General features: G+C 49.7%; 1 protein-coding gene across 3 annotated transcripts; it reads left to right on the forward strand.

Moving 5' to 3' along the window:
• Positions 1-25,261, forward strand: BLTP3A (bridge-like lipid transfer protein family member 3A). 3 transcript variants are annotated; one of them, XM_062509739.1, is made up of 21 exons: positions 1-132; positions 11,391-11,553; positions 12,313-12,351; positions 12,813-12,904; positions 13,097-13,286; positions 13,449-13,589; positions 14,138-14,308; positions 14,839-15,016; positions 15,300-15,386; positions 15,512-15,676; positions 16,143-16,285; positions 17,017-17,158; positions 17,600-17,793; positions 18,042-19,582; positions 19,805-20,001; positions 20,471-20,622; positions 20,707-20,854; positions 21,774-22,045; positions 22,378-22,486; positions 22,859-22,974; positions 23,382-25,261. In XM_062509739.1, the coding sequence occupies exons 1-21, from the start codon at positions 89-91 to the stop codon at positions 23,505-23,507; spliced, it is 4,410 nt and encodes a 1,469-aa protein (XP_062365723.1). In that variant the 5' UTR covers positions 1-88; the 3' UTR covers positions 23,508-25,261. The 3 variants fall into 3 exon arrangements, 2 of the variants coding, with proteins under 2 accessions (XP_062365723.1, XP_062365724.1); XR_009934009.1 differs by lacking the exons at positions 22,859-22,974; positions 23,382-25,261 and having other exon boundaries at positions 21,755-22,045; XM_062509740.1 differs by lacking the exons at positions 22,378-22,486; positions 22,859-22,974; positions 23,382-25,261 and having other exon boundaries at positions 21,755-22,117.
• The last annotated feature ends 46 nt before the right edge of the window (positions 25,262-25,307 follow it).

The raw sequence follows: 25,307 nt of genomic DNA on the forward strand, positions 1-25,307 counted from the left end.
TGGGCGGTGCGGACAGGGGGCGGGCGGTGCGGAGCGGGCGGTACGCGATGGGGTCCCGCTGCCCCCGGGCCTGACCCGCCGGCTCGGCATGGCAGGCATCATCAAGAAGCAGATCCTGAAGCACCTCTCCCGGTGAGTCGCCCGCTACTCTTCCTCCTTCTGCTCATCCTCCTCCTCCCGGGGGGCTGCGGGGCACGAGGCCCCGGGCCTGGGGGTTTGGAGACCGCCGGGCAGCGCCTGTGGGGAACTGCCGGGCCCGGAGGGCTGAGGGCCTGTTCGGGCTGTGGAGCCGCGGGCCCGGGGGGTGTCCGAGGGCCGTGAGAACTGTGCTGTCCGGTGTCCGGGGCAGCGGGCCCATCCTGTCCGGGGTGGCAGAGTCGGAGCCTTCCGAGCCCGGCCGGTGCCCCGGTGTCGCTGCCCAGCGCGGCCCGGCGGGGCCGGCCCTGAGGCGCGGGCAGCGGGAGTTCGGGAGGCGAGAGGGGAGCACGAGCAGCCCCGGCCTGACAGCGGCTTTGTATTCCGTTGGCGTTGTATTGGCGTTGTATTCCGTCATTTTCAGTGAAGTTCATCCAAGGGGTGCGAGGGGCGTTGAGGAAAAGCGGGTGCTCTCTGCGTGAGGCTCTGCTGGGGGAACGCAGCTGCGGCCGCGGCTCTGCCGCTGCTCGGGGCGGGCCTTGGGCACATAGCGGTGCCTCAGTTTCCCTTCACGGCGAGAAAAGAGCTGCTTGTGTTACCTCATGGCTGCGGGCACGACCTCGCTGTGCAGCGCTGCGGGATCAGAGGAGTGTGAACAGAAAGGTACCGTACCTGTGAGGGTGCAGATGAGGGCATAGCACTGCACAGAGCTTGTCCTCTGTGTTCTCTGAGCAGGTCCTTTCCATCCCTGCTGCTGGATTCAGCTGCAGAGTGAGGGGCTTGAAGTGATCTGTGTGGGGTCAGTGCTGGTGTGTTCCATGAATCTCAGCCCTCTGAGGTGGGTTCTGGGAGTGTCTGTAACCCCAGACCACCCGCACACACTCTGAGTGGGCAGTGCAGGGTCTGTCTTGGAATCACCATCTGCTCCATGCTCTGGCTCGCTCGGCACTGTCCTGAAGGAGGACTGATGGAGCTGCTGCTGGAGCTGCTGTGGGTGCTGTTTTAAATGGATTTCTGTCACACCTGACATCCCAAGCCTTCGAGCTTTCTGTATCATTCACGTCACTCAGGGGTGTTGCGGTCAATCCAGATTCAGCCTCCTGGTAAGGAGGCATTCAAGTATTTCATAGCACAGAGAGGTGGGTGAGAGCAGTTCTTGACAGAGGGTGAAACAGAGCTGAGCTTTTTCCTGGGTGCTGCTCCTGTGGGTGTTGATCTTATGGACAATTCTCTCTCTTTACATAAATAAAATTTTGCTGGTTCTTTTGCTTAATTTTGCATTTCAGTCTCTCCTTACCACTGGTGCAGCATATTCTTACCCAAAGGGCCTCTTTTTCCCTTTGATTGGGCCAGTTCTTAGTGGTCACCTGTGTATCCTTTGGGCAGTTCCAAGGAGAGCAAGGAGTCCCAAAACATTCAGCATTTCTGCCTTTTTTCCCTACTATCTAGACTTTGTTGTTTGGGGGATTGATCTGTTCCTGCCCTTCACTTGCAAAAGGATTGTGGATCTTTGCAGAAATGCAATTTGAACCCAGTTTAATGTGTATAAAAAAGATTAAGTTTTTTTGTTCCAGTTTTATTTCCTCTAAATGCCTCATCTTCACCCTCCCTTTGGGTTTTCTTTCGGCCACGCTCGTTTGCCTGGAAGAATGTTGCTACTGAATCATTAATCTGCCTTTATTTTCTGCTCACATTTGCATATGAAATAATTCCTTGTTCTTTTTGTTGTGTCTCCACTTGGAGTCCTTTCTGCATGGGGGTGTGTTTTCGTCCCTCTTCTGTGTGGAAAATTTGCAAGAAAGCTGGCAGGAGAGGCTGCTGGATCAGGGAAATGTGAATGAAGTGTTTCACCTGACTGTTCCTGTGATCCCACGTCACGTGTGTGACAGGATGGCCGTGGTGGTCACGGTGGGGATCAGTGCAGCGGGGCTTTGCTCAGTTGGGAAGGTATTTGATAAGGCTTAGCCTTGTGGTGTGCTTCAGCAGCTTAAATTCCTAGAGCAGGAGAACCTAAAAACTTGCAGAGCTTTCGCCATCTGTGCCTTTCACTCCTTTGTCCTATATTTAGCTTGGAAAAGCAAACAGATGAGGTGGTTTCAGTTCTTGCTGCTTCCAGGCAGGCACAGGGCTGCATTGCTGGGGAGTGTTTGGAACCCAACATCAGGGGCTCCCTGAGAGCTGCCTGGGCATTGGCTGCTGGCTCTGAGCATGGTTGTGTTCCCCAGCCTGTAATTATTCATGGAAGCACATCTGATTCTTTAAAATAAAATCAGTGGGCTGCCTTTACCTCTTCCTGGCATTATTTGATAGTAGCTTCTTCTTGCTGCCTTTGTTTTTGTTTTAAGCAGTGTTGGTGTAGCTGCAGCAGATCTGTGTTCCCAGGGTGTGACAAAGGCCCTGTTTATCCACAAGCCAAACTGCCTTGACTTCATGTGCCACTTTGGGATTTGAGTTCTCAGCACTGCAGTGGAAACCTATGCCAAAATGGCTTTTATTTAATTTCGTTGGAGAGGTTTATCCCTTGCTGCCTATAACAGCTGCTTTGTGACGTTTTCTTTTGGGACACGTGTTGAAGCTTGTGAGCTTGTGGAGTAACAGGCACATGGGACATGGCTTCCAGAGGAAATGCAACGTGCAGTCCTGCTGGGAAGAAATAAAAGCTGGTATCAGCAGAGGAGCAGCTGGACTGGGGTTTGGGGGGCAGGTCTGAGCACAGGGGAAGGAGACCACAAATGTGTCTCACTGTGACAGGGACCCCAGAGAACTGTAACTGAGGAGTGACTTTGGGAACCTCTGAAAGCAGAGTGAAAAGGGAGCAGAGGAGAAATGAGAGAGGAGTTAACAACAGCAGAGGTGTTACCAGAGGGGAAAACCTGTGTGGAAAATGAGACCTGTTTGCAGAGGACAGTGCAGAGCATGTGTCGCCAGTGCAGGCAGATGTGTAACAGATGTGCAGCACAGAAATGAGTGGATAGCAGATTGTGGATTTGGCAAACTGTCCTCAGCACAGGATGAAGCCACCTTTTCAGGTAAGTGAGACAGGCTTTAGAAACAGAATTAAAAGCACTGTTAGAGAGCAGGGGAGCAGCATGTGCAGGGTGTAACACTGAGGTGCTTATTCAGGGCAGGTGAGGTACTCAGCCAGGAGAAATAAAGTCTTGCAGCTTCTCATAAATGGTGCTGCACCTCAGTGGAGGAGGAATGGAGGAGTGCCTCTCCATTCCAGGGATTAGGCCTTGCATCAATTCCAGGCGAGGTTGCCTTGACTCCTGCCCTCTGTCATTTGCCGCTGATGGGTAAGTGAAGAGACCAGGCAGGTTCTCGGTGTAGCTTTAGTTTGTTCTGGACCCATTTGGCAGCGGGGACACGTGGGCGTGGCAGCGTGGGGTCCTAGGGGCTGTTGTTTCCTAGTTTGGATGTGAGGATCTTGGAATCCCTTCCTGGCCCTGAAGATGCCTTTGGTATTATCCCTTCCACGCAGTTGTGCTGCTTCTGTGCCAACACAAAGGACTGAGAGCTGGCTCCCAGACCCAGCACTGTGCTGTGTGTGAGTCCTGCCTGTTCTGCAGTTGCCTTTGGGGCTGTCTGGGACCCCTTGCTCAGGACTGGGACTCCTCCCTGTCCATCCCTGCCATCACAGACCTGCACTCAGGCTGAGGCAGGGCAGAGAAAGGCCTTTGCAGTTGTCATCCTGCCAGGGAGTGAAAGACTCCCTGGGGTCAGAATGGCAGAAGTTGGATGTGCTATCTCAGAGGGACCCATCTCTCCCTTCAGAAAAGGTGTGCAGATGAGACAGAGCTGTTCTTCTACCAAGAAGATGGGATTTATTCTGTGCCATTCAGGAATTCATTGGAATGGACTCTGTGGCTTGCACCAGGCAAGTCAGGCCATGTCACCAGCTCTTTGCCCAGCACAGGAGTGTGGGGAGTTCCCTGAGTCTAAAGAGCACTTTCCCCCCTCAACTTGGATTTCTTGCCCAAATGCTGCAGTCTGGGCACTGCTGTGAGAGAACAGACCCTGAAGTCCTGCTCTGTTTGCCTCTCCCTTGCCCTGAAGTGTTTTGCAGCATCACTGCATGCTCGAGCACTGTGCTGCAGCTGTGTCCTTGCTGCAGTCACAGGATGGCACATGCAGCTCATGAGGACCGTGGGACACCCTTGGAGCCATCAAAAACTATGACGAGTAAGAGAGATTTGCTTACTACCAACCCTTCAAGCTTCTCCCAGTTTCCTGACCTTGATTATAAATTACCTGGAAGCAATTTAGCAAGCATGGTGGGTAAGGAGGAAAGTAAAGAAATTGCATCTGGGAATGGCCTGAAGAAGCTACAGAATCTCAAGTTATTTATACAGCAAAACCTCTGACCAGCTTTGCAGTTCTGGCTTTAGCTGCTTTAATATCCTCCTTTGGTGATCAGGGAAATTTCTGTGATGATCTCTAAGATGATAATTTGCCTAAAATAGCTGTTGCAGCAGTGGGAAGTACATGAAACCACAGAGCTGCCAGCTGTTAAACACTGATAAAAACCGTCACTCTTCCGTCTGCACAGCGTCCTGCTGCCGTGGTTCAGCACGTGCTGTTCAGCCAGGTAATGGTGCCCCAGTGCCCAGGGCAGATCCAGAGCATGAAGCACTTTGTGGCAGGACTTTATGAGGTAGTTTATGAGGAAGGAGCTCTGTCAGGTCCCAGCAGCTGCTGCTGGTGCAGCACCAAACCCCTGGTGATGAGCTTGTCTCTAAATTCTTACATGCTGTACCCAGCAAAGCATGTAAGACTGGATGTAAACTCTTTACCTGGTGTTTTAGTTTGGAAATATTTTATTTTCCCAGTACATTTTGATGGCTTCTTTTACTCCTAAAAATTTTAATATAGAAGAATTATTGATGGCAAGGCAGAACCCCAAGCTATTATGGGTAAAGTAACAACACATCTGCCTCTTCTTTGTTCAAGACAGGGTGGAATGGGCACAGACAGGACATGGCATTTTCCCTCCACAAAGTCTTAAGCCTTCCCTTGTAAAATCATGGTTGCTGTGCCGCACTTTGCTGGGAGAACCAAGCGATCAGTTTTATGGAGCTGCTGGGTGCAAAGTGTTTCCAACCTCTTCTCCTCAGCTCCAGACACGTGTGTGCCGTTTCTGGAATGCTAAATAGCCTCTTGTTGCAGCAGAGGTACATTACACTTGAGTAGCTCAGGAGGAAAACGTGTCCAGAGTTCCTTCACTGCAGCTCTGGGCTTGCAGAGCCCTGTGCTGTCCCTATGGAACTTCCCCAGAGCCCTTCAGCCCCACTGATGGAAAGGGGCTGTTAAAGGGGCTCTTCTTATTTCTCCTGAACTTCCTGAGCCCTTGCCTCCCCTGCAGTTGATCAGTTGAGTTGAATTAGGTAGTAACCTGTTTGTTTCTGCACACTGGAAACAAAAATGATTGCAGGATGAAGAAGTGGAGCTCTGGACTACTGTTTGTATTTGTTAGGTTTCTTTTTGTTTTTCTTTCATGTGTTATTAGCTTGAGGATTAGGTTTGGGAAATTCCCTGGCAAGTGCCGAGGGTTTGCATTCCACATTTATTGAGAGCATGGGGCAGCTGGCATTTAAAATTTACTGAGTGTCCAGGCAAGGAGCTGGAAATAGCAGAGCAGCTCCTCAGCAAAGGTAGAGTTCAGCCCCTGGTAGAGACCTGGCCTCTTCTCCTCTCAGATGAGTTCTTGCTTTTCTTTTCAGGGTTCCCAGTACCCAGTGAGGTGCTGGTGGGTGTGAAGCAAGTTCAGAATGCTCTAGAGAAATATTTGTTGAGTCAAGAAAGTGTCCTTGGTGCCAAGGGAGGCTGCAACCTTCAGGGAGGAGGGAGCTGGAATTCTTTTCTGTGTAATAGTTCAGTCTGATCTGCTTGGAAATGCTGATTTTTCTCCCTGTAAGTTTAACTCTGAATTGAATTCCTAAGCCTTCCCTTAGTCTGGTTGTGTTGCAGGAGGTAACACACAGCCAAGACAACTGATTTTTTATCAGGATGTTTTATGTTTGGCTTCGGGTGACTGAGAGGCCCAGCCTTTCATTCAGTGCAGTTGAAGCCTGGAAAAACAGAAAGCTGATAATGGAAAGCCACCAGCAGTGGCATGTGTGTACAGGGATACCAGATGTGCCTAAATCCACCCTGATAAGGAGTGTGGGACAGGCTGGTACCTCCTTATGTGGAAACTGCCCTGTAACCCAAGCAGAGTGAATTTCTCAAGCTGATTGTCCACTTGGGAAGGTGTTGCTGCCTCACAGGATACCTGGGGTACACAGAGCTGTGCACAGGTGATGAGATGATTTTAAATGTGGTGCTTTCTGTCTTCTTAACAATTGGGCAGTTTGGTGTTGATTGGATTCCCTTAAACTCTAAATGGTTTTGTGCTAAGAGGGTGTGATACCAACTCCATCTCATACTGTGCAATAATTAGTCCCATCCTATGCTAATTCAGTGAGTTTCTCTTCCTCCTGTGCAATTCTGCAGAGCAGCTGTGTGCCCACTCTCAGACAGAGTGGTCCCTGCTAACACTGAAAGTTGGAGGAGGTAAAATGGCTTTTCTTCCTGAATAAGCTTTTAGTTCTTCCTGTGCGTCTTCGAGGCAGCTATTTTTTCCCCTTTTACAGAAGTTTTGGTCACTTGCCTGGTTTTATTTCCTCCAAAATTATTTTTTAGCTCATCCTCAGTCATGTGTGGTTCACTTAAAGCTTCTGCTGCTGCCTTCCTTGAGAGCAGCCCTGATTTGAAAAGTTACTGACTTTTCCTTTTAGCAGTTGTGAACCTTTTGTTCTAGTGAACATACTCTTTGGCTTCTGAGATAAGAGGTTTTAATTTGAGGTGAAATGTCACACCACAAAGATTTTTGGGTTGTAGGAGATCTTCCCAAGGAAGATGGAAATCCCACTAAATGCCCTGTCTGAAACCAGACCAGGCAAGACTTGAAAAGATTTTTGGGAAGGAGCAAATCTGTGTTGGTCAGAATACAGCTGTTGGGATTTTTCCCCTATGTCCAATTCCTGTCATAATTGCTTAAATTATGTATTATATTTTGTATATTTGTATTTGTATTCCAAATTCCAAATCAAAGCAGAAAATCTTGATCTCTTCCCTTGCTGTGACCCTTATGGAGGCAAAAACTCAAGTGGTTCCTGGGCTGGTTTCCCACTGAGCTGATCAATTCCTCCTTTCTGCCTTACCTTTGTTTGGAGGGACTTTTCCAGCTGCTCCCTGCAGCTGTGTCTGGTGTCACAAGTCATGCACTTCCTTCTGCCAAGAGATTTTGCTTGTCATTAAACAAAATCAAGGTCACTGGTGTACAGCTAATTAGCTCTCCCGTATAATAGCCATAGTGACAAAGGTATTCATAGAAATGCTGATGTGGAGCTGGGGATGGTGGCTGTGTACAGCAGCTTGTGATGGCTGCAGGACTGCAGGGAGGAGGCTGAGGCAGAAACTGAGTGTTTGAGAAGAAGGTTCCTGATCCATGTGGCAGCAGGGTAATGAGACAGGGATCTGAGGACAAGTTTTATGATTTCAGATTATGTCTTCTGACATTCTGTCCATGAATTTTCTCAGTTGGAGACAGTGTGGCGAGACAGCTACAAATGTGAACATAAATTTATTTATGATTCTAGCCTGGCTTTGGGCCAGCGGTCAGATTTACTCAAATTCTTCATGCAATCATTGAGTTTGTGGCTTCTGGATATGCAGGCTGAGGAACTGGGCAGTTGTTTTCAGAAGTGACATCATGTTTTGATATATATTCAAGCTGATGATTGAGCAAATAGATTTTCAGGGTTGACTTTTGTCACAGTAATCCCAGCAGGCTCAAAAGGAATGCTGCCCTGTGAGTTTACTGGCTCAGCTCTGCTTGACTTCTGATGGAGCTGCAAAAAAAAAAAAAAAAAGGTGCAAATATCCTCCCGTGTCAGTTTTCCCGATAGCCACCATTTTCATTCAGTTTTTCCTAAGCCAGCAGCCCATGCTGCCAAGGACGTTGCTGTGGGTGAGTGTGAATGGAGAGAGCCTGCCAGCAAACATCTGACACTTTGTGCTCTCGCTGCTTTTCCTCCCCTGCCACTGATCAAAGCAGTTCCTCTCAGTTAACAGCAGAGACCTGGCACCTGTGAACTCTGTGTTCTCAGGAACTCACACCTGAGGTCTCCTGTAAGCCCTGTTTGATGTGGGTGGTGAAGTGGCTCAAGTGTGGGGGTTATTCCCATGGAAAGTCTGGGATTCCTGTACAGGGCAGCAGCTGAAAGCAGGGTTTGACAATGAGCAACATACCCTGGGAAATTTGGGCTTTGTGGTTTAAGAGAAAGAATCTGTTTCCATTTGAGATTTATTTTTTTCCAAAACTTCCAGCTACTGTTGTCCCATCATGGGTGGGGTCTGTAAGCTCTGCTTTGGGGGTGGAATGGCACATTTTGGTGTGTCTGGAATGCCTCATGAAAGGATTCTTTAGTGGAGTCTGGTAGCACCAGAGATGGATTTGGTACCTGCCCAGCAGGGTCTCTGCAGCCTTTCCCTGGAGATGGTGATCAAGAGTTGCTTGGTTTGGCTGGATCAAGTTTCATACCTCGTTCTACACTGTGTCCTGTTTCACAGCTTTGGTTCTTCACAGTGTGTTGGTATTTTTGATACACCTGCACACTAAAGGGAAGTGATGCCCTGGTTCAGACATGTGCTTGTGTTGCCTATAATCAAAAGAAAAAAAAGTCCTTGTGTTAGAAGAGTAAAGTAAAAGCCAGACCTTTATGTGGAAGCTTCCAGGTGTCCTGGTGGTGTTGGGAACACCCAGAATTGAATTTCTACAATTTTATAATGTTAGTTAATTAGGATATCTAACAGGTACATCCAATAGCGATTCAGTTGCCCCAGCCCACCCCTGGGTCAGCCCCTTGGAGCTGGTCCAAGGGGTTCTCTGCCCCACTTCTTTTATGCTTTATTGTAGATCTCCTTGGAATAAGACTAAACAGTATTTCAGGAATGTGTTTAGAAGGTCAGCTTATTGTTCTAAAATCTAGGGGGGAAGGGTAGGAAAACTACTGGAGTTTCAACTTTCAACCATGCATTAGCAATCTACAAATCTACGTATATATGAAAACTATATAAAAAGCTAAAGCATCATTCCCCCCCACCTAGAGAGTTGACAGTAGAGAATTATAGGCAACACTTGTACTTTTCCTCTGCATTACCAGCTGAAAGCAGCTTCTCCTCTGAGCACTCTTATCCTGGGATGAGGCTCCCAGCCCAGGGATGATCCTTCAGTGCAGGTGTGAGAAAGCTCAGCCAGTGGGAGCTGATCACTGCCCATGCCAGCTTTTGAGCTTAAGTGCTGGGTATTACCCACCTGTCCATGTTGTGTTTGGTTTATTCTTAGCATCCAATACCAAGTGGACACAGTGACATCAGCTTTCAGCAGAGCTGGTTCTCTGACACAGCACAAGAGTGCCCCTGGATTGCCTCTGGAGGTGTTTGCTCTGATTTTCAACCATGTCTAGGTTTATGGGTGCTCACAACAGGACTCCAGGCCCAAATCATGTGGATTCTCAGTGCTCCCTGTCAGTGGAGCAGCTGTTGGAACACACTCTGGAATTTTCAGTTTCTTGCTGTGGATGCTGAGAAGCCAGGTTAACCTCAGCCACCTCCCTGGGCGTGTTCAAGCAAGAAGCATTTGGTTCAAGGGATGACGGGTTTGAAAGGAATGTGCAGCCTGGCAGGTGTTGTAAGCTTGGTCTGAGGTGTCAGCGTGTCCCTTTGCCTGGTGGGGAGGGGACAGCAGGGCCCAGGAGCTGTCTTGCAGGGAAAGGGAAGAGAAGCAGTGAGCAAACTCACAGCTGCGTGCTGCCCTCCCCTTGCAGCAGTGCTACATCAATAGTACGGGGTTGACACCAGCATCTCAATACATCTGTCAGACTTTCTCCTCCAAGAAAATGTTTATTTTGGGAAGGCCCTTTTCCCCAAGAAGCCCTGTGCTGATGGCTCAGCTGCTGCTCCAGTGCCTCAGCGAGGTTTGTGCTGCACCCTGAGCTCCTACAGGGGCTGCAGCAGCTGCATCCTGGCAGTGTGGCTATGGTTCCTCCTCTCCTCCTTGAGCTGTGGCTGTTCCTGAAGCCCCTCATGGCTCTCCCAGAGCAGTCCCTGTGGGTGCAGGGGCAGGGCAGTGTGTGACTGGGAGCCTGCTCCTGCTTACACTTACAATAGGGGCTTTCTTTCCATCCTGCTTTCTGGACCACTGTACAGAATGAGAATTAGCATTGCATGGAGGAATGTGTGAAATAAGCCCTGGATTCAGTGGTGGGAAAGTTGTCTGGCAGGAGCTCTTCAAGTTGGAATCTGGTGAGGTGGAAGTGCAGCCCCCTGCTCCCGTGGTGGCAGCTCCTGCACAGGAGTGAGGTTTGATGGAAACAGGAGGGGTTCTGCTGCCACAGAGGGGTTCTCTGACATGGAGAAAAGTGTTGCTGACACTTGTCCAGCCTCTGTGATCTGCTGCCCTCTGAACTGGCTCCTCTGGTTCCTCAGGGGCTGCTCTGGTTTCAGTGAAGTCAGAGACTTTCACACCAGGATCCTCCACTCTTGAGCAGTCCTGCTGCGAGTGTTTCATCCATGCCACTGAAATCTTGGGCACATGAGGGATGTGAAGGGCTGCACACAGAGGAGGTGAAACGCTGGCAGCCCTGGGGAGGAGGAATTTCTAGCAGAGAAAACAGAGGAGGGAAGGCTCTGGGAAGGGAGTTGCTGTTTGGCCCTGCTGACAAGAGAGGCTGTGCTGCAATGGTGGGGTTAAAAAGAGACTGCCACAAAAGTTGTCGTTCATTAATGATCTTCTGCTTTCCTGGGTGAAAAGAATCCAGAGAATTAAACTTTCCCTCGCTGACATGGCAGTTCTGGGGGGAATAAAATTGCTGAGCTGTTGGAGTTGGGCTTTGGTTTTCTTTGGTTTTGTCCTAGGGCAGTTTTGCTGGTTTCCAGGATCCAGAGCTTTAGAAGAAAATTTTCAGTTTCTCAAACTTGAATTTAGTTTACAACAAAAAAAAAAAAAAAAAAAAAAAAAAAAATCCTCCAAATGTCAAAGTCTAGAGGTATTTTTTTCTGGAGCAACCAACTTGCCTTGGGTTTAACAATGTCAGAAAAGGTTTAACAAAGCAGCACACAAACTCTGGTATTAAAATAGCTCTGAAATGCTTGTGCAGTCTCAGCAGCTTTGCTGGTGGCTGTTTTTTAGTTTCCTCTTTTTTTCCTTGTAGGTTTACCAAGAATCTCTCTCCAGACAAAATCAACCTGAGCACGCTGAAAGGTCAGGGGCAGCTGACCAACCTGGAGCTGGATGAGGAGGTGCTGCAGAATGTGCTGGAGCTGCCCACCTGGCTTGCCATCACCCGGGTCTACTGCAACAAGGCCTCCATCAGGGTGAGCTGAGGCAACTTCAAATGGATGAAGTTATCCATTTACATGCAGAATCGCTGGGATTGTGCATGGACTTGCACTTTGCACACTGAACTCTTACAAATTCTTCCTCCTTGTGCTTCTTAGAGCAAAAATTCTGGGGTTTTTAGTTGTTATAAGCTGCCTGGTTTAATTTTACATGGTACTAACCAGTGTTGCATTACTTGAACTCAGAAGTTTTAAGGACATCAAAGAGACTTTCTATAAAAGAGATATGATTCTACTCTGCCAAGTGACAGTAAAATTGAGCTTGTCTTACTCATCTGATGTGCTCTGTTTTTAGAGTCAGATCTGCTCAGTTTAGTAACAAACATTTGTTCTCCCTCCTACAAGAACTGCAGGGTGAATGTTCCTGTATGAAAATAAAATGGAGCTTTTTGGTTTGTGCACAGTCTTCAAAAGAGTTGTGTGACTTCCAGTAACAGCAGCAGTTAGTTGTAAACTCTTAAAGGCCAGGAATGTTCCCCATAGCAGAATTTGACCTGCAGAATATCTGTTACTCCTAATGATATATGAGATCCAAAAGTTCAGCTGGGTTTGTAGATCTGGTGTCTGGAATATCTTTTCCCTTGTCTGTGTCTCTGTTTGACCTGGATACAGTGACACATTGTGGACATTTCTCAGGGAAATGGGGCTCAAAGTTTGGGCTGAGAAGGTTTCCTGCAATTTCTGAAACTTTCCAATGCAAAGATCATGCTGATAACCTCAACTTTATCATTTCAGATCCAGTGGACAAAGCTGAAAACACATCCAATCTGTCTGGTAATGTTGCCTCTCTTGTCTTCTTTCCTTCCTTTCTCCCTTCTTCCTTCCTTCTTATTTTCTTCCTTTTCTTCCTCACTTTTTTGAATCTCTTCTACTTGAGAAAAATTCTGGAGAGGGAGACCATCAAGTGCTCAAATTTTCTTTGGACCTGAATCCTCCAGGCCCTTAGCACATAGGGCCACAAGTACCCTCCCATGAGTCCCTCATTTCACTGCAGGATGGAGCCAGATGAGCTCTCAGGGAAGTCCAGGGCAACCCTGTGCCTGTTTTTTGTTGTTTGTTTTCCCCACTCCTGGGATTTCAGGTTACCCACTGGCACTGATGGTGTGAGAGCTTTAACATATGAGCATTGAGACTTCAGAGCTGGTTGTCCCTGCCCTGGAATCTTACCCCAGGGCTGATGGACTGAGCTTGAGGCTTGGTGTGGTGTTCATGGCTCCCATGTTGTGTCTCTGCAGTACCTGGACAAGGTGGAGGTGGAGATGAGGACGTGTGAGGAGCCTCGGCCACCCAATGGACAGTCCCCCATTGCTCTTGCTGCTGGACAGAGGTCAGACCCTGAGCCCTGCAGCTTCTCCCTGACATCCTACTGGGGTGTGGGGGCTGCTGTTCTCCTTGATTCACCACTGGCCTCCCTGCTCTTGGGTTTAAGTGCCTTTGGTGTTGCTTAAGAACCTCTCTGTGTGAGCCTTACCTCTGCCAGGCCTCTCATCGTGACATGGGGGGGATCTTCTCTTTGCAGTGAATATGGCTTTGCTGAGAAGGTCGTGGAGGGGATGTTTATTGTTGTTAATTCCATCACCATCAAAATTCACTCCAAGGCCTTCCACGCTTCTTTTGAGCTGTGGCAGCTCCAGGGCTACAGTGTCAACCCCAACTGGCAGCAGAGTGACCTGCGCCTCACCCGCATCACGGACCCGCAGAGGGGAGAGGTGAGCCCTTGCTTTTGTATTGGGATCACAGGAGAAAAGTGTGATGAATGGTTTTTCCTTGTTTCACTTAATGTCTTCTGAGTGTTTTGGTTTGTTTTTTTTTTTTTAATCCTTGAAGTTGTGAAAATCTCAGCATTTTGCTGTTTTTCTCCTCGTGGGCAGGTTCTGACGTTCAAGGAGCTCACCTGGCAGACTCTGCGGATAGAGGCAGATGCCACAGACAATGGTGATCAGGATCCTATCACTACTCCTTTGAGACTCATCACCAACCAGGGGAGGATCCAGATCTCTCTCAAGAGAAGGGTGAGGGTTTCCTCCATGCTTTGCAGAATGTGGTCCCACTGCCTGGTCCAGAGATGATGACTATTTCCTCCCACAGTCCTCAACAGCCCTTCTCTCCCTTCAGAAATGTTGAGCCCAAACTGATGATGTCTCCATGTTTTCTGTCAGAGACAGCTGTGTTCTTACCAAATGTCAAAGCAGTTTCTTTCCCAGGGGAGGATCTCGTGGATGGAGTGAGTTTTTCAGTCCCTTTGAACATCCCAAGGAAAGCTGTCATTTCCTTACTGGGAGCTGAAAGCCTGGCAGCCTGATTTTTAGCTGTCAGTGAAAATGTGATGATAAAAAACCTAAAAGAATTAAACAGTGAGCAATTTGAGCAATTTGTCTCCTAAAGAGGAGGTGGCTTTGACTGCTTTCCATCTGAGAGGAGGTGCTGTGGACATGCACCAGATAACATCTCTCAGAGGAGTTTCACAGCAGCCTCCCTTCTTTCTGCTTCTGTGTTTTATGAAGACTCTATGTCTGTGGAGGCAATTTTTCAAGTCCTAACTCCTTCTCTGCTGTTTCAGACCAAAGATTGCAACGTAGTGGCCTCCAAGCTGATGTTTCTGCTGGATGACCTGCTCTGGGTGCTGACAGACTCTCAGCTGAAAGCAATGATGAAATATGCTGAGTCTCTGAGTGAAGCCATGGAGAAATCTGCTCAGCAGAGGAAAAGCCTGGCACCAGAGTCTGTACAAGTGAGTGAGTTTGGATGTTGGTCTGCCAGGGAAAAGGGCAGTTTCTGGTTGTGTGGCATCTGGCCCATATTTACAGCGTTTTCCTTGATGGGAACTCATGTCAGGTCAGTGTCTTGGGGACTGTGGGCTGCCGTGGGGTAGTGAGGTGACTAAATCAGTGGGATTCATTGCTAATAAAACACATTTTCCAAGTCAAGGATGAGGGAAGAAGAATATTTCTGCTGCAGTTGGTAGCTCCAGGGAAACAGGGATCCACACATAGTGAGGTTGCACAGGAGGGATGGGGAATACTTGGCCTTTTTTGCCTAGGAATCTTAAAACATCTTCCAAAAGAAGTGCTTGCAGCTGGCAGAGCCACAAAGAATTTTGCTCATGAGAGCACAGGAAAGGATCCAGACCCTGGGAATCCCAATTCAATCCTATAAACTGATGCCTTACAGTCTGGAAGACTTGTATGAGTTAATTAATTACATTGTAACCTTTGTGTTTTCCTTCTCTGAGTTTTCACTGAGCTTGTCCCTCTCCCACAGATCACCCCCCCTGCTCCCAGTGCCCAGCAGTCCTGGGCTCAGCCCTTTGGAGCCAGCCCCAATGCCAGCAGCATCGGGCAGTACTTTGACAAGCACGACATGAAGGAATCCTCCTACCACCTGCTCATCTCCCGCCTGGACCTGCACATCTGCGACGACAGCCACACCCGGGAGTCAGGTCAGGAGAAGGGAAGACAGCAGCAGGGGAGAAACCAACAGCCAGGGCAGTGATTTTCTGTCTGGAAGAGGGCCGGGAAGCACTTGGGTTTTGCAGGTTGGGATTTGAGTTTCCAGGCCTGGTTCTTACCATATAAATGGTGGATTGAGGTGTCCTTCTCCTTGCCTAGGACAACATTTTGGTGCAGATTCCTAATCCTGGCTGTGGTGGCAGTCAGAGCATTATGGTTCTGAATTCTCCTGGATCAGAGCTTGGCTTACCATGGTTTCTCTGTTCCTCACAGGTGCTTTGAAGCATGGGATGCTGGGCGGTGCCATCCAGCTGACCTTCAGGAGAATGGCTTTTGATTATTATCCTTTCCACAGGGCAGGTAGGGAGCCTGTGGCCTCACAGGAGGGGGATAAAAGATGAGTTTAAAAAACTGTTCTATGATTGCAGAATGGACTGTGAGAAATAAACCACATTTTTAAAGTGGGGATATTTGCTTTTATGCAGGAGATGCCTGCAAGCATTGGGTGAGGTACAGTGAAGCAATGGAGACTCGGGGACAGTGGGCAAAGAAGTTGGTCAGTGAATTTCAAAGTAAGATGGAGAAGTTTTATGAAGAAACAGACCCTACGTTTGCCAGGACTCCATTTTCCCCTTTCAGAAGGAAACCAGGTAATGGTCTTTGATAAAACCAGTAAAGCAGGAGGTGGTAACGATTTTGCTCCAAACAGCAAAACCTTTAGTTGCCTGTCCCCAGCTGAGCAGGCTGATTTTTTGGTGCAGGAATGCATAGCACTCTAAAAGTCATCAATGTCATGGCAAAAGAAAATGGCTGGGAGATCACTGCAGCAAGGATGGACAGGCTGCAGTGGATTATTGTTGAGTTTCTCTGTAAGATACAAGGATGAAATTACATACGTAAGACCTGGCCTAGGAATGTGTTCTCTTGCCACAGAACAGACTCGCCTTTCACAGTGTTCTTCCTTCAAAAGTCCTGAGTGTTTCTCCTGCCCAGCTGCGTTCATCCATTTCTAATTTTGGGGCTGTTAGTTGTGCTCAGTAAGCACAGAGGTGTTGGTACTGATGGTGCTAAGAAGGTGACTAAAACCCTGCTGGTTCTGCCTGTCTGTCCCTGCAGACCCTCCCCAGAGTCCCCAGAAGAGCCCCCCGGAGAAGGGCCGGGCTCCTCCCACGAGTCTCCCGCGGCTCCGGCACCCGCCCTGGCACCGGCTGCGCTCCAGCTGCGTGGTGGTGCGGGTGGATGACCTGGATGTGCACCAGGTAGGGACCTCAGCACTGTCTGCACATGGTAATGGCACTTCTAAAAAGGAAACTGTATGATTCAAGGTATGATTGAAAGAATCATGCAAATCCAACGACATCCAAAGCGCTGCCTGGAGAACCTAAATGCTGTTATGATGTTGCCTGTAAAACATTTAACCCAAGAGTGAACTGCTGATAGTTTTCATGTTCAGAGGGAACTGCATAACCACTGGTTTCTGCCCTTTGTTCCTACCTAAGCTTACACCAAGCATTAGGCAGGCCCAGTGTAAAACATTCCGTGCCTTTGAGAAATCAATGAGGATGTGGATTTTGGACCAAGGAGGAGTAAGTCTCACCTCAGGCTTTCTGCCCTGGATCAGGCCCTGCATCCATGTGCCCTGTATCCATCCAAGAGCTCATTTTGCTCTTTGCAGCACCAGATACTATGACGGACTTGCCATCATATGATGGATGTTACAGACAGCTGTAACAGATTTCTGTTCTGTTTGCTCATGTCACCTAATTCTGCTTGTCACAGCTCTTACTAGCAGTGACAGGAGACACAAAGAACTAAACTCCCTCAAAGGAGAGGAGTTGACAGTATCAGCAGGTATAAGAAAATGATATTTTTGTGTGAAAGCAGTGTATGTTTGATGTGTAAATGAGGCAGATTGAATACAGGCAACTGCGGGGTCACTGGGACACTTGAGTTTGCCAAGTCTGAGTTCTGCATTTCATTCTGTTTTCAGGTCTCTACAGCTGGGCAGCAAAGTAAGAAACCCTCCACCTTGCTTTCCTGTAGTAGAAAAATCTTCAAACTCCCTGACCAGGTCTCTGCAATCCATATTGAATTCACAGAATATTACTTCCCGGACAATCAGGACTTTCCAGGTAATACATCAAGGTTAGCACCTTCTTTCACAAGTTTCTTAGAGTCATCAATGGTCTAGACATGTTATCTGTTGGATAATCTCTGTCCATTGTTGTTTAGTTTTCTGATGTTTGCCATAGTATTTTTTTTTTCCCCTGGGGGAAGGTGGGATGGAGTTTGTGCACAATGTGGAAGCAGAGCTGTGCTTGCAGGAAGGAATTGCAGCAGCTGCTGTTTGCCCAGTTCTTGGGGTTCAGCCCAAGAAGGAGCAGGGCCCTGGGGTGCTCTGGGTGCTGTGCCAGTGTGTAGCCTCATTCCTCTGGGTGCACCACAGCTTCTCCCCCTCCGAGATGTCTCCTGGGGTGGTGAAGCCCCTGCATTGGTGCTGTCAGTGCAGGTTCTGCACTGAGCCGCAGAGCACCCAGGGGGCCTTTGCTGCTATCATTAATGTTTCCTTCTAGTTCCGTGCCCGAACCTGTACATGCAGCTGAATGGCCTGATGCTCACCCTGGACACACCAAGTGTGCTCTGGATAAACCTCTTCTGCCTGGATCTGTGTCGCAGCCTGGAGCAGTTCAAAGCCATCTACAAGCTGGAGGACTCAGGCAAGCAGGATGAGCACGTGGATGTCCGTCTGGATGGCTTCAGGCTGAAGGTACCGTTCTTTTCCTTCCTTTCCCAGTCTTCAGTGTTCTCTCTGTGAAAGGAACATGAGACCAGGACATGGCTGGAGTCCACACTGAGTAGACAAACCTGCCTTCCTCTGGCTTTACTCTGTCTGCCACTTGTGTTGGTTTGGTTTGGTCTGTGGGCAGTAAAACTGGTGCTGAAGTTCTTATCCAGAATAAACCTCTGCTATTCCTTTCTCACTCATGCTTTATCGTGTCTCTCTTCCCCCTGCAGCTCAGCATCCCCGTGGATAAGAAAGTCACAGACCACCGGGACCGGCCGCGGGCCCTGTGTGTTTGCATGTCACAGGTGACAGCCACCAACACCCGCCACGCTCCCTGCTGCAGCTGCCAGGACCTCCAGAGCCTCTTCCGTGAATTTGCAGGGTCGGAGTTCTTCCACTCCAGCTACGTGGAGTTCCCCCGGGCGCAGGACAGGTTCAGCCTCCTGCACACCCTGTTCCTGCGCCACGCCTACCAGGTGGATGACAGGCCACAGAAGCACCCAGGCTTTCCCCTGCTGCCTCACAAAACCTCTGCCTCTGAGGATCTGTGGTCTGTGAATTTCAGTGAGCTCTCCCTGGGCTTTGAGGGGGCTGAAAGCTCCAAGGGCAGAGCCCTTAGCTTTATTGACCCTTTTCCCCTTTCCATATGGGCCTGCCTGCCCAAGAGGTGGGGGCAAGCTCAGATATCTAAACGACAGGAACTGGCCACCTCTGAGGTGAAAATCAAACCTTCTGCCAGCTTTAGCAGTCACTTCAAGAACGAGAACCTCTCCAGAGAACACAGTGTTTGTCAAAGATCAAAGACTGACCAGGATCTGAAGAATATCTATAAGACTCAGGACACGATGGATATCTTGGGAGAATCTGACTGTGAAGTTGATGATGGAGTAGACAGTAAAGAGCTGGAAGCTTCTGCTGATGTTCACGTTCTCATGTCCTCCTCTGTCCATGTCAAAGTTCAACTCAACCACTACCAGTACTTGGTGCTGCTCAGGATGAAGGAAGTTTTGCAAACACTACAGGAGCAGCTGGCCAAAGATACCCAGGAAATGACTGGGTCTCCTTTAGATCCCATGTCAGCTTGTGTGGGAGTTATGTTCCACAGTGCTGAGGTGGCTCTGCTTATGACCCCTGCTCCAGGGCCTGTCGTGGAGCCCAGATCCCTGGACTCGGACACAACGAGCCTGATCGAGTCCGAGCTCTCACCCTCAGACAGCAAGGAGGGGCTGGCAGCTGATGAGAGGGAGCTGAAATCAGAGAGCAGTTCGGAGAAGGGCTTAGGCAGCACCTCAGAGCTCCCAGAGGACAGCAGGGTCCAGGACACTGGTGCCAATGTCCCCCTGGAGATGCTCCCGAGATCTGCCAGCGACGGAGCCCTGAGTACAGCTCCCCGCGGTAAGGGCACAGAGGAGAAAGGCTTGATAGAGGAAGCACATGAAGCTATGGAAGCCCTGCTTACAGAAAAACCAGCAGAGACCAGCAGCCACCCTCAGAGCCCCCCTGCTCTCCCTTCCAGCCCAGCCTCGGACACGCAGCCCTCAGGCAGAGGAGGTGTAGCCCTCAATGGCCAGACAGAGCTCATCCCGCTGCGGAACATCGAGGTGGAACTCTCCAGTGCACTGCACATCACCAAGGATGCCACGAAGGAAGCTCTGCATGCCACCATGGACCTCACCAAGGAGGCCATGTCCCTCACCAAGGATGCCCTGAGCCTGAGCCGGGACAAGATGACCTCCACCATGCAGAGGATGCTGTCCCTGCCCCCAGCCAGGTGAGCAGGCCAGGCTCCCAGACTGCAGCAGAGGGAGACAGAGGCAGCTACTCCCTCTCTTCCCATTGTATTTGTATTGGAGATGGGTTAAGTGTTATCTCGTGGGGCTCTGCTGAGGATACTGAAGTCTTGACTTGCAAGTGGTCAGAGACCAGCACTCAGATAATCTGCAGGCTCAGGCTGCCTGCCTTTATCACTGGTTTTTGTTGGGTTTTTCTGTAGGGATTCTGTGCCCAAGGCAGAGGAGGGAGCGGTGACTCCGGGCGGGGCGGGCAGCGGCCGGATGCGTTTCTTCTCCATGAAGAGGACTTCATCCCAGCATTCATTTGACACCACATCCGTGGATGGGAGTGGCCCCGAGGACGGGCTGTCAGTGGACAGTGATGGCAGTGATGGCTTCGTGATGCTCACAGACTCTGGTAAAGCCCTTGGCTTTTCCTCTCCCTGCCCTCTTCTCACGGGGGTGATTGCTTTGTGCCACAGGCAGCTCGTCCATGCTGTGTTCCTACTTTTGCTGCTCCTTGTTTCTGAAGGTCTTAAGGAGTTGCCTCACAGTGGCTCTTTCTGCTTTTGTAGGTGTCTTTTCTTTGAGATGAGGAGGGTAAATTAGTGTGGGATGACCCTGCATGTCTCAGTGGTGTCCTGAGGACTGTAGGGGCTGTGATGTGCTGGTGGTGGATGGTACACAGCATTTGGGAAGGACTGGTTGGATACTGGGTAGTCTGGACATCTTTCACTTCAACCCTATATTGCTTAAACTCATCTGAGGAGCTGGAGAGAGCTCTCCAGAGGATGGCACCTCCGGAGAGGACAGAGATTCAGGCAGATGCTGACATCAGGACTTCCAGAAAATGAAATGGAATTGAATTGTTGTTACTTCCATTTCAGAACCCAGCCTGGACCCTCTTCCTTCAGGGCAGCTTCCCCAGGCCCACAATGACACGGGCAGCAGAAACAGCCTGGTGGCAGAGGACGAGGGTGGAGTGTCCCCTGAGGTGAACAGCTCCACATCCCAGAGTGAAGACCCCAGTCTACAGCTGGTCAGTGCCTGGCACTGGGGTTCTGTCCCTGAGGGGCTCTGGAAGTGTTTGCTGTAACCCATGAACTCTTGGTGGCTGTTCCAGGTGTCTGTCCTCGTGCTGAAGATGAATGATGTGAACTGTGCAATAGAGGTACAAGGAGATGATTTATCTGTGGCTTTACAAGTGATGAACGTGGTTCCAGAGCAGCTGAACAACGTTGGCATGTGGCAGTTCCTGCGTGGCTACGTGGGTAAGATACTGCACTGTTAGAACTAGGTTTTATACCATCCTCCCTCAGGGAATATTCCATTCACTGGGGTCTCAGTGTTTGGGGTGGTTAGGATTGAAGACAACTCATGTGTGAGGGTTCAGATCTGCCATTTGAAAGATGTTTCCCAAGTGCCTGCACAGTCAGGCTCTGTGGTGCCTAGTAATCATTGATTGGGATTTTTAAAATTGCTGCTAGGTTGCATGAAATGAATTAAAAGAGTGAATAAAGTATGTAGGGAAGCAGTGAAGTTATTCCTGCTCTGAGAAAAATGCTTTTGATCTACAGTCCTTCCTGTAAATTTGAATAAAAAAAAAATAAGCCAAACCTAAGAACAAGCAACTATCCCCCCAACACTCCCAAAAATGTAATCAAACAAAACCAAAAGCAGTTACAACCCCAAACCTGAAGTAAAAAGTGTGAGCAGTTCCCAGGCTGTTGATCCTGCCTTCCCCAGTCCTGCCAGTGGCCATGGTGGAGCAAGGGGATGAGGACAGGCTGGTCAGCTCTGGAGAGTGAACCAGGGCACTGGGTCGGCTGTGGAGATGGAGTTGGGACACTGTGGAGGGCAGCTGGTCCAGTTCTGGGGGGCAGAACTGGGGCAGTTCTGGAGGGTGAGTGGGGCACTGAGCCAAGTCCTGAACATGCAAAACGAGGCCAGTTTTAAAGTGTGGTGAGAGAGGGATGTGCCTGGGACCTTAAACGGTCCAGCTCCAGTTCCAGCTCAGTGTTGTGAGCTCTTAGTCCTTGGAAATTTGGATTTCTCTCATGTGAGGGGTGATGTCAGACCAAGGTCACTTTGGAGTCGCTTTTGGACTGAAATGGGCTTTCCACGATGCCCTTTCTGAGTTGATATCTGATCACTGGCATCCCGTTGTGCAGCGAGATCTCTGTGCCCCAGCTCTAGGAGACCCAGGTGTGGAGAAGCCTGCGAGCCCTGGGGCCGGGCAGCCCCATCCCGAGGTGTGCCTGCGCCTGGAGTCGGGTCCGTGCGCGGCCGCTCGCTCGCCGCTGGCCGAGCGCAACGGCTTCCTCAGAGTGCTGCTCCACAGCTGCTCCACAGAGCTCTGCGCGTCCTGCCTCACCAGCCTGGGACCCTTCCTCGAGGATGAAATCATCCCAGAGGTGATCCCCATGGAGATAGAGGTGGTGGATGCCAAAATCACGTTGAAGGTGAGAGATTCCCCCCAGGGCAGAGCTCACTTGCAGGATTGCACTTGGGAAGGGATGCTATGGCATTGCTGGGGACCTCTGTAGAGCTTTTCTTTTCCTGAGACTGATTTTGCTTCTAACGGCTGCCCTAGGGATAAATGAGGAGCACGAGGAAAGTGTGTACCTGTACACCCTGTACATAAAGCCAGGCCTTTCCCTAGGGTGGACTCACCCCCATGAGTCTGGCAGTGCTTCAGGTCAGGAATGCTGCTCCTGAGGAGGCTGCAGGCAAGGGAAATCTTTTCAAGAGCTGTCACAGCTGCTCATGCCTTCTCTGCTTCATGTTTCTCCAGGATGACAGCCCCCCAGTGTACCCCACCTCCCCTGGCCCTGTCCCCATCACCTTGGCAATGGATCACATTGTGGTGAGGCGCAGGGATGATGGTGTCTTCTGTCTCACAGGTCAGTAACACCCTGGTGGTTTTATTGTCCCTCTGCACCACCAGGCTGTGCTGGAGGAGACTGGGAGGCAATGGCCTGCTGCTGGGAAGTATGGGCTCTGAGATGGGAGCAATCCCTCTTAGTGTTTCCTGCTGTGGGAGCAGTCCCTGTCTCTGTTCCCTGGTGTGAGAATTCCTATCTGGTGTTTTCTTAAGCACACACAGACGGGATCCATTATTACCTTTTAGTTTCTCCATTTTAAAAGGGAAAAGAGAATTTTATTTCCCCATGTAAAAAGAGCAGGGAAAAAAAAGAAGGAAATAAATTATTTTTTTAATTCACACACTCTGTTGTGTGAATGTCCACACCTGAATGGATTCTGTTGCTTTCCAGCTTCCCAAGGGAAGGACTCAGTGAAACAGGAAAAACCTGTGTCAGTCCCTGAGGAGCAGAAGGCCCCATCAGAGTCTGTCTCACCAACCCCAGCAGCAGGAGCACGTGGGCTGCAGGTGAGTCACTGCTGTCTGGACAACAGAGAGCTGGAAATTCTTTTTTGCCTTTGTGTGTTTGCAGTCCTGGGCAAGTGTGGTGAGCTGCAGGAAGGGAGTGCCCCGAGGAGCAGCCTGTTATTCCTCCTCTGAGTGTTTTGAGAAGTGAGGGCACCTTGCCCAGCATGAGCTTACTTGTTCCCTTTCTGATTCTGGTCAAGGATTGTTTTCTGATTGGTTCCATTTTTCTCAGTGTGTCCAGTTCCTTACTAGATAAACAGGAATCAAGAGGTTCCCCAGAAGAGAAATTCTGTCAGTGTGGTTGTATCTCACTGTGTAATTAAACCCAAAATTTCCTGATTTTCCTTGGAGCAGCTCACTGTGTACCTTGTTGAAGACTCCTGCCTGATTCTGTTTGTCTCTTGTAGCTCAAGCAAGTGCCAGAGTTGCAGAGGGAGCTCCAGACCATGAAACTGGCCCTGGCAGAAGCCAACATGGACAAGGCTCGCCTTCTGCAGGAGATCAGGAAGTACAACCCCCTGTTCCAGCTCTGATGGTGCCAGCACTGCCAGGGACAGGGGACCAGCACCAGCAGGGCAGGTTTGGTCATTTCACTGCCAAACAGGTCCAATTCCAGGACTGAAACCAGCTGTGACTGCAGAGGACTGGGGAGAGGGAGGGAGGGGGTCTGGCTGAGACAAATGGAAGGAATGAGGAGGAGTTTGCTCTGTTCTGGCCTGGGAGTGCTGCACTGAGCCAGGGCATGGTAAGCCCACAAACACCAGGTCAGATGCTGGGTGGACACCACATGTCTCTTCATCTGTGAGTGGCTTTCAGCCTCCAGCTTTTGTGGTGACATCTGGAGATGGTCCATGTTGGGGTTTCTGCTTTTTTCACCCTTTATTGTGTTCTTGCCCAGCTGTGCTCACCAGAGGCCATGGCAGGAGCAGAGTGGTCACTTCAGTACCTGGGCAGTGACAGGACAGGGGTGGCAGAAGGGTCAGGGTCCTGCTGGGAGAGCAGGGCTGCTGTCACCTGGAAACAGAGATGGGATTTCCCACTGTGGAGTGAGGGCACACAGCTCACTCTTCCCACAAGAACAGGGTCAAGAGAGTACAGAAATTCCTTCAGATTCCCTTTTCCACCACTAATTCCTTGTGTAGAGATGGATGCAGCATATGAGACTTATTCCACTTCATTCCCACTTAATCCCAAGTTTGGCATTATTGATGCAGGAATTAATTCCTTATATGGCACTGTTTAAACTTTAAGTTTACTATCAGGAATGGGTGAGGGAGGTTGGTTCAGTCTCAGAAGGAGATGACCTGGGTGTTTTTTTGGGATGCACCTTGTCCTCAGAGCTTTATGTGCCCAAGTTCCCTCGTGGGGAGAGGGAGCAGCTGTGGCTGCTGAGGAAGGAGCTGTGGGGTTTTCAGCACCGGGTGGAATCTTTCAGCAGGGCTGGGGAGCTGCTTGGGATGGGACAGCAGAACCACCTGCCAGCCCTGATCCCAAAAGGAAAACACTGGAACACAACCGTGTGGAGCAGCCCCATGTGAGCACCACTGGGAACTGCCCAGAGCCCACAAACAGGAGTTGGATTTTGTTTCACCAAACCTTTGTGCTGCTCCCTCTCCCTGGGGGGAGCGAGAGAATGGATTGCCTGAGGTGGAATGCCACAGGATTCCTGCTTTTTCTTCATTAATTGCTTGAAAATGAGAGGTTTCTCTCTTCTGCTTTTTCAGATTTTCATGACATTGTGTATGGGAAGGGTATGCCAAGGGTTTGCCCAGCCCTGGTGCCCACCTGCAGGGTCCCACAGCTCCTCCACATGTGCAGGCTGAGCACAGCTGGGGCCAGGTTGTTTACAGCAAATTCCTTGCTCCAGCAACTTCAGTCCATGGGTTTTTTTGAAGAATTCAAGCATTTCCTTTGCTCTGAAGACCCAGTAAAAAGGACTGTAACGCAAAATCCACACACATGGGAGGACAAAAGCTCTTGGAGCCCCCCAGACTGTAAATATCAAAGTTTACTTTGTGGAGCCTCTTATTTAAGGATTCTTCCTCTGTTCCAGTGAGAGCCCAGGGAGTTCTGCCCAGCACAGGTGATACGGGATAGCATATGGCCTCAGCACCTCTCACAGGGTCAGGAGCAGTTCCCAGGGCCCCTGGAAAGGGGAGAGGGGGAATGTGCAAGTCTGAACTTGAATTTCAATTTTAGGCAGTATTGGAACTTTGCTGCAGTTTGTTTCCACTGATGCATTTATTGGTTCTATGAACCACAAACAGAATTAAACTTGTTAACCTCGTTCCAGGCTCAGGCTTCTTATCCTGGTTTTCCCTCCCCCCTCCCTT

Source organism: Cinclus cinclus, chromosome 27 (assembly GCF_963662255.1).
Source record: "Cinclus cinclus chromosome 27, bCinCin1.1, whole genome shotgun sequence".
Taxonomy (NCBI): Eukaryota; Metazoa; Chordata; class Aves; order Passeriformes; family Cinclidae; genus Cinclus; species Cinclus cinclus.

Bases quoted from the DNA above. Each gene is read 5' to 3' on its own strand.
- BLTP3A (XM_062509739.1), top strand. From the start codon at position 89: ATGGCAGGCATCATCAAGAAGCAGATCCTGAAGCACCTCTCCCG. The intron at 12,352-12,812 runs GTAATGTTGCCT...GTGTCTCTGCAG, and splicing joins AAACACATCCAATCTGTCTG to TACCTGGACAAGGTGGAGGT. The intron at 16,286-17,016 runs GTAGGGACCTCA...TTCTGTTTTCAG, and splicing joins ATGACCTGGATGTGCACCAG to GTCTCTACAGCTGGGCAGCA.